The 8,216-nt window shown below is 44.4% G+C and overlaps 1 protein-coding gene across 3 annotated transcripts; it reads left to right on the plus strand.

Moving 5' to 3' along the window:
* Positions 1-263: 263 nt before the first annotated feature.
* GNG8 (G protein subunit gamma 8) lies at positions 264-6,392 on the plus strand. Of its 3 annotated transcripts, none has more exons than XM_034438237.3 (4): positions 264-377; positions 5,129-5,326; positions 5,676-5,847; positions 6,237-6,392. In XM_034438237.3, the coding sequence occupies exons 2-3, from the start codon at positions 5,243-5,245 to the stop codon at positions 5,802-5,804; spliced, it is 213 nt and encodes a 70-aa protein (XP_034294128.1). In that variant the 5' UTR covers positions 264-377; positions 5,129-5,242; the 3' UTR covers positions 5,805-5,847; positions 6,237-6,392. The 3 variants fall into 3 exon arrangements, with proteins under 3 accessions (XP_034294128.1, XP_034294129.1, XP_087732632.1); XM_034438238.3 differs by having other exon boundaries at positions 281-377; positions 5,160-5,326; XM_087876506.1 differs by lacking the exon at positions 264-377 and having other exon boundaries at positions 4,722-5,326.
* Positions 6,393-8,216: the final 1,824 nt, after the last annotated feature.

Genomic DNA, 8,216 nt, shown 5'->3' on the forward strand with positions numbered 1-8,216 from the left:
CCACCCATCTGATAAGTTCATTAGCATAATGGCTGGGGAATTCTGGGAGTTGAAGTCCACCCATCTTTTAAATTCATTAAAATGCTAGCTGAGAAATTATGGGAATTGAAGTCCACTCCTCTTCAAGCTGCTAAGCTTAAGAAACACTGATCCTGGAAATCTCCAAATGCTTCCATAAACCAGGTCTCCAGCCTTAGATCCTGTGGCCCATCCTCCCCTCTGCATATAAAACAGCTTCTCTTGAGGGGGGGAGGCAGCCACTGGCAGCAGCAGGTCCCTTTCTTCTGTTCTTTGTCTGTAAAACCCCAGCGGGGACCTTCCACCAGCTGCTCACACCATCCAGAGCCCAAGGCAGTCACTCCCTGAAGCTGCAACAGGTAGGAACCTTCCACGATTCTCACCTTCTCTTTCTTATTCTTTGAACCCGGAGCCACTCGCTTTGGAGGGAGGGGAGGGGGGAAATGGGCAGTGTGGGTTCGGAGGGGAGCTGGCATTTGGTACCCCAGATTCTGGAGAAACAGGGGGGGGAATGAACCAAACACGCATGCACCCCAGCAAAGCTGTCCCCTTCTAAGCCAAAATTTGGGGTGGAAGGGAGGGGATTTGGGGGGGGCCCTCTTGAGCAAAGCCAAGGTTTTAATTGCTTCTTAGGACCTGAGTTTTGATGGATGGGACTCAAAAACTCAGAGGTGTCTGGTAGCATCTTTTCTGGCTAACAGATTTGATCCAGAGGCATCAAAAGTGATGCTTTTTCTTAAGAGTCTCTTCATTCAGTTTTGATATCCCACCTTAAAATACAAGCTAGGAGAACGATAAAATAAGAAACTGACCAAAAAGACATAAAAGATGAGTGACCTCTAGTTTCTTTTCGGACAGAGGTCTTAGCCATACATCCAGCTCTTTCTAAGTTTGAAGAAACAACACCGATAAATACTCAGCGCCCACCTGCTAAAAACCAGTTTTCACGAAACGTTCTTCTCTTAATTTCATCTAAAAGATAGTAAGAGATCAGAAGTAAATAGCCTTTTTTTAAATAACATATTTTTATTCAAGTCCAATCGAAATTTCAAAACCCAGAGTCCAAACTTGCAAAACAGATGGCTTTGAATGAAATGTTATTATTCATTAAAAAAAATGCTACCTGAAATTTGATTTCAGGCTGCTGCAGACCAACCTGGTTTTCTTAACTCATTGCAAACTTTTTAATGTTTCACTTGAGTTGCATCCTCACAAATTAAAGGTTTCGAAGATCAGAAATTCCCTTTTCCCCTTCCTTACTTTATAGGAGAAAGTGACCTAACAGTGACAGCCAAGATGGAATATTCAGAATATTAGCAGTTTAGGAGGCACTAAAATTTCATGTGCTGCATGAAATATTATATTGGCAGTCCTTTAGCATCCCACAGGAAATGTGGACATAATAAGTATAAAGTACCAGATGCTTTTCCATTGTAATTAAAAATTAATTTAATTTAAAACTTCTAAAACCGGCAGGCTTTTGTTAACCTTTGTTTATCACCGTCCAGAGTTGCTGGGCCCTCTCTGAATACAATACAAATAAAATTAAAGTCTTTTGGGGAAAGCAAATTTGAACATTTAACTAGGTTCTTGTTGAAAAATAGGTTTGGGTTTCCCTTGTATTTTTATTTCTACACATACTCAAGAGGGAAAAAAAAGTAGGATAAACGCACCCATTTGGATCACTGCATTTTGTTTATCCATTTGCATCATAATTTTATTTATTATGGAATTAATATGCCACCCATCTCACTTAAAAATGAACAAAGAAACAGAATAAAAGCTTAAAACATTGCAGTAATGAATATTAGCATTAAATATTTAGCCACTGTATTTTAAAACAGTTCACTTTTCAATATTTTAGTAATCTTAAATCTTTAAAGGCAGCAGCCCTAGCCTAACTTGTAGAGTGTGTGATCCCTAATGCTACTTTCTTGAGGTCCTTTCTTTCTGCAATTCAAACACGGAGGGGATCTCCAGGGATCACTTGCTCTCTTCCTGATATTTATCTGTGCCAAGCAGAGATGAGGGAGCCGTCTTCTCCCTTGGCATCAGGTGCCAAGCTGAGCTGGATTGCGTCCCAGCTGGCAGGGCAGGGCAGCAGAAAGATCTGGCTTTCCTATCAGGAAAGCAAAAAAAAAAAAGCAGTAAAAAGCCCTCTGCATATGCTCAGAGGCTTCCTTTCTTGGCAACTGGCATTGGACACCTGGCATTGCAAGCCCGTTTTGCAACCCTTCGACACAGCTCCCCTGCCAATTGTATTTCTTCCCAGAATCCCCCAGAAACTGAGTAAAACAGCAGAGCAAACTGCCAGAAGTATTCCGGATCCCAAATTTGGGGTTAACCCCTAGAAATTGGAATGAGGGAGGGAAAGAGAGTGGCTTGATCTACCTTGTAGGTTTCAAAAGGACTCTGCATATTCTCAGAGGCACTGCCAAAAATGAACTCTTAACACAGAGGTCTTCAAATTTGGCAGCTTTAAGATTTGTGGACTTCAATTTCAATTTAATTCAATTTATATGCCGCCCCTCTCCGAAGACGCCCCTCTCCAGCTATCCTGGAGAATTCTGGGAGTTGAAGTCCCAGAAGAGCCTTGGTAGTACAGTGGTCTAAAGCACCCTGTTATTAAGATCAGCTGCCTGCAATTACTGCAGGTTCGAATCTCGCCAGGCTCAAGGTTGACTCAGCCTTCCATCCTTTCTAAGGTAGGTAAATTGAGGACCCAGTTTGTGGGGGCAATAAGCTGACTTTGTATAAATATACAAAAGGATGAAGGCTATTGCTTAGCGCATTGTAAGCCGCCCTGAGTCTCCGGAGAAGGGCGGCGTATAAATCAAATTTAAAAAAAAAAAAAGTCCACAAGTCTTAAAGCTGCCAAGTTTGAAGACCTCCGTCTTAACAGAATAACAGAACAGAATAACAGAATTGGAAGGGACCCTGGAGGTCTTCTAGTCCAACCCCCTGCTGAAGCAGGAGATCCTATACAATTCTGGACCAATAATTGCCTAGTCTCTTTTTAAAAACCTCCAGTGTTGGACCAGCCAAAACTTCCGGAGGCAAGTCACTCCATTGAATTAATTAGTTTAATATTTAATTAACAATTAATTGTTCTAACTATAAGGAAGTTTCTCCTTAGTTCCAGGTTGCTTCAATCCTTGATTCGTTTCCATCCGTTGCTTCTTGTCCTGCCTTCAGGGGCTTTGGAGAATAAGTATTGGAATAAGTAGAAGTATAAGAAGCCCCTCAAATATTGGAAGACTGCTATCATGTCACTCCTAGTCCTTCTTTTCATTAAACCAGGGTTTCTCAACCTTGGAAGCTTGAAGATGGGTGGACTTCAACTCCCAGAATCCCCCAGCCAGCAACGCTTCAATTCCAGCAACTGTTATTTATGTTTTTGCTTCCAGTCCCCTAATCATCTTTGTTGCTCTTCTCTGCACTCTTTCCATCTTTTTTTATATTGTGGCGATCAAAACTGGATGCAATATCCCAAGCGTGGCCTTACCAAGGCATTACAAAGCCGTATTAACACCTCACATCTTCTAAGAATGGGAGCCTTTAGAAGGGAGGGGCTGATTCCAAAGGCCCCCTGATACCCTGGCACCTCCCCCACCCACCCACCCACCCAAAATCTCTAGCTGTGTCTTAATCTTTCCTTCCCCAGCTGCTTCTTCCCATCTCCAACGCAGGAGGGCTGTGCAATTACTGGATGGCTTTGAATCTTGTGAAGCAGACCCCTGAGCGGTGGGGGGGGCAGGGGGGACATAAGGAGAGAGCTAATTAATGGCATTTGCCCCCTGCAAATGGTTGCTCCGCCCGGTTGGGGGTCTGGAGCCAATTTCCTTTGGAAAGTAGGGCAGGCTTTGAGTCTCCCACTGTCACCCGGTGCCTTCATCTCTTCGGTAGCCTGACCGCCCCCCTCCATCCACCCCTGTCTCATTTTCTCTTTAATTCTGGCAAGAAAGATAGCTGGACATAAGAAACCAAACATTGGTTAATTGGAGTGCAGAGAACAGCAACGAACATGATTGGTGGGGGGCTGGAGGCTAAAACATTTTTATTTTTTAATAATTTTGATTTATATGCAGCCCTTCTCCGGAGACTCAGGGCGGCTTACAATGCGTTGAGCAATAGCCTTCATACTTTTGTATATTTATACAAAGTCAGCTTATTGCCCCCACAATCTGGGTCCTCAATTTACCTACCTTAGAAAGGATGGAAGGCTGAGTCAACCTTGAGCCTTGGCGAGATTCAAACCTGTAGTAATTGCAGGCAGCTGGTCTTAATAACAGGGTGCTTTAGACCACTGTACTACCAAGGCTCTTTATGATGAACGGCTGCAGGAACTGGGTATGTCTAGTTTAATGAAAAGGACTTGGGGAGATATTCATGTCCCCCAATATCTCAGGGGCTGCCCCAAAGAAGAAGGAGTCAAGCTATTCTGCAAAGCCCCTGAAGGCAGGACAAGAAGCAACGGATGGGAACGAATCCAGGAGAGAAGCAACATGGAATTAAGGAGGAAATTCCTAGCAATGAGAACAATTAATCAATAGAAAGGTTTGCTTTCGGAAGTTGTGGGTGCTCCCCCATCACTGCACGTTTTTAAGAAAAGATTGGACAACATTTGACTGAAATGTTACAAGGCTTCTTGCCTGAGCAGGGGGTTGGACTAGAAGACCTCCAGGGTCCCTTCCAATGCTGTTCTTCTATTCTGTTATTTTCTCTTTAATTCTGGCAAGAAAGACGGCTGGACGTACGAAACAAACATTTGGTTAATTGCTCTCTAGAAAGAGGGCGGGGAAGAGCTACAAAGATAATGAGTGGATGAGAGGCTAAAATATATGAGGAACGGTTGCAGAAACTGGGTATTTCACTTGCCTTACTTGTGTTCCTCTCATATGGGACTTTCCAAATTGGGGGAGGGAGGGAGGCTGGTCATTGAGCGGGACAGTTAGACACCGTCTGGACCGTGCAACTTTTCTGGCGCAGGCTTTTGTTGGGGTGTGTGTATGTGTGTGTTTGTGGATTAAGTGCATTCTGAAAGCCGAGGGCTGCGTTGATAGCAAATGCAAAATGTGGGTTTTGCATGAATATCTTCTCATCTGGGAAGGGACGCTGCGCTCCTTCCCCATTCGCTGCAGCTGCGAACGCACAACCGGCTTGTCTCTGTGTGTGCCCCCCTGCTGGGCGAAGGTGTGCCCTCCCCCTGTGTGCGTAGAGCGACATGTCCAACAACATGGCCAAGATTGCGGAGGCACGCAAGACGGTAGAACAGCTGAAACTCGAAGTCAACATCGATCGCATGAAGGTAAGTGGGGAAGGGAGGGGCGGTTCTTTGGAGCCAGGAAGTGGGTCCCAAACATCAGATGCTCACGGTACGGATGCCCAGGGCTGCTCCTGAAGTAATGCAGTGAAGTAGTCTAGCTAAAGGCTTTGGGAGCCAAGGGAGGGGGACCCAAACATTGGATGCTCACTGAACAGATGCCCAGGGCTGCTCCTTAAGTAACATAGTGAAATAGTCTAGCTCAAGGCTTCGGGAGCCAAAGGAGTGGACCCCGAACATCAAGTGCCCCTGAACAGATGCCCAGGGCTGCTCCTGAAGTAATGCAGTGAAGTAGTCTAGCTAAAGTCTGTCTTTCGCGCTTCCTCTGGGCCAGGTGTCCAAGGCGGCAGCTGATCTCCTGGCGTACTGCGAAGCCCATGCGAAGGAGGACCCCCTGGTCACTCCCGTCTCCTCGGCCGAGAATCCTTTCCGAGAGAAACGGCTCTTCTGCATCGTGCTGTGAGCCAGGATGGCCCCCTCCCCAATTGCTTTGGCCTCTCTCTTGGGTAAGAACCCCTCTCCCCAAAATACTTGACTTACAACCATTCATTTAGTGACTGTTTGAGGTTACAACACTGAAACAGGGGACTGATGACCCGTCCTCACAATTATGACGGTTGTTGCATCCCTAGGACCTCGACTTACAACTACAATTGAGCCCAAAATTTGTGTTGCTAAGTGAGACAATGTAATGTCATCATATGTGTGAAAAATGGCCATAAGTCACTTTTTTCAGGGTCGTTGTAACTTCAAACGGTCACTAAACGGACTATTTTAAGTCAAGGGCTATCTGTACTTCTATTTAAACATTGGAAGCCTGAGCTTCTGAGTTACGTATTATTCCTTTCTAATCTGCCTCTCTCTAATGTTCGCTGCTTTTTTATTCCCCTCCAAGTTGAATAAGAAGCACCGTAGAACAAGCGGAACAGCCTTGAAAAAAAGGAAGCTTCTAGTCCTCATTATCACCGAGATCCAGTTGCCTGGAAGTTTAAAACCACACAAATTTTCTTGTCCTTGTTTATTCTAATAAATGTTTAGACCCTTCTTTCAACCTCTTTTTCGCTCTTCTTTTTCATCTAAACAAAATTTGTCAGTAATCCATTAAGCATCTGTAAAAAAATAATAATAATAACCCACTTCCGAATTACTGCTTCGACCTCTACTTTTCTGCTGTGGTGGAATGACTAAATAACCTTCTATTATCGTAAAATCATTACCGCAACTCAAGGGGTCTGGAAATGAAAATTTCCGGAAACGTATTATGGATTTTTTCCCCCCTGAGCCAAATCCAATTTGCAAACAGCCAGAGAGGAAGAAGACGGCAAGGCAGCTTCCAGCTGGAGCAGGATTTGGGCTCATCAATTGGCCCTGGGCAGAATCCCACTCCCCAAATAATCTTTCCACCCTCACAAAATAAAAATAATAAAAATAAAAAATTGTAATTGCAGGTTGTCCACAAAAGAATCATTGGGTAGGTCACAAATGACAGCCACACAACTCCGATATCCGTGTGAAAAGCAGAGCAGTGTTTCTCAACCTTGGCAACTTGAAGAGGAATGGACTTCAACTCCCAGAATTCCCCAGCCAGCTATGCTGGCTGGGGAATTCTGGGAGTTGAAGTCTATTCCTCTTCAAGTTGCCAAGGTTGAGAAACCCTGATTTAGGTGTACAACTTGAAGAAACAGAAAAATGAAATAATTGAATAAAATAGGAAGTAAATAAAATAAAGTAAAATGAAACATGACCTAAAACAGGCAATATCCAACAACAAAAAAAGCAAAAGGAAAAAAAAATGAAATGAATAAAACGAAGTAACATAAATAAATGAGTAATAAATAAAATCAAGTAGATCAAGTAAAATAAAAGCTAAAGTTAAATAAAATGTATAACGCACAATAATAATAAAAAAGCAAAATGAATAAAACGTATCGAATGAAATAATGCAACCGTCAAGTAACTAAAACGAAGTGAAATAAAATGTACAATAATAAAAGAAAAGCAAAATAAAAATAATCAAATGAAATAAAATGTAAAATAATAAAATAAAATAAAATGAAAAAATGAAAAATGAAGTGAAATAAAAGATAAAATAATCAAATAAAATAAAAGAAGGTAGGACACTTCCAGGCGCATTTTCCTGGTCCGTCTGACTCTTAACATCCAATGACTCTGCACCCGGAAGGCTTGTGACTCACAAGGCCTGGAGAAGGCAGTGATTCCCCACGGGTGAGATTGCCCACTTATGCTGGGCCAGTCCCAACCCTGGACCGGGACGCCCCCCCCTCCTGCTCTTCCCGCCCTCGCCCAGAGGATTGGCGCATTGTGCATCACACCAGCCTGCTTCTTTTCCCACCCTCTCTGGCCCAGCTGTGGTGCTCAGACACCTCACGGAGACACAACGTGTCATGCGGATACCGGAATGGTGTTCGGTCCATCCACTGCAGAATCGCGTGTTGTGAAGCTCCTAATGGGAAGGCAGATCGTCCACCGCTCAGCACCAGACAGACACCCCTCCCCAAATCTTCCCTCCCGGGGAAGCACCACGGAGGCTGCTGCTGGCCACACCTGGCTGATGTTGCACGAAGATGCTCAGAAGCAGCCACCGGGGGGGGGGACGGGAGGGGCAGGGGTGAAATCCAGCAGGTTCTGACAGGTTCTGGAGAACCGGTAGCGGAAATTTTGAGCAGTTCGGAGAACCGGCAAATACCACCTCTGGATGGCCCCAGAGTGGGCTGGGAATGGAGATTTTGCAATTTCCTTCCCCCAGGAGTGGGGAGGGAATGGGGTTTTTGCAGTATCCTTCCCCTGCTACACCCACCAAGCCACACCCACCAAGCCACGCTCACCGAACTGGTAGTAAAAAATATTGGATTTC

Source organism: Pantherophis guttatus, chromosome 10 (genome assembly GCF_059756535.1).
Source record: "Pantherophis guttatus breed Tessera chromosome 10, ASM5975653v1, whole genome shotgun sequence".
NCBI classification, from domain to species: Eukaryota; Metazoa; Chordata; class Lepidosauria; order Squamata; family Colubridae; genus Pantherophis; species Pantherophis guttatus.

What these genes read in the sequence shown, in the direction of transcription:
- GNG8 (XM_034438237.3), top strand. Translation starts at nt 5,243, where the DNA reads ATGTCCAACAACATGGCCAAGATTGCGGAGGCACGCAAGACGGTAGAA. An exon ending in TCAACATCGATCGCATGAAG is followed by an intron (nt 5,327 to 5,675) that starts GTAAGTGGGGAA and finishes CCTCTGGGCCAG; the next exon opens with GTGTCCAAGGCGGCAGCTGA.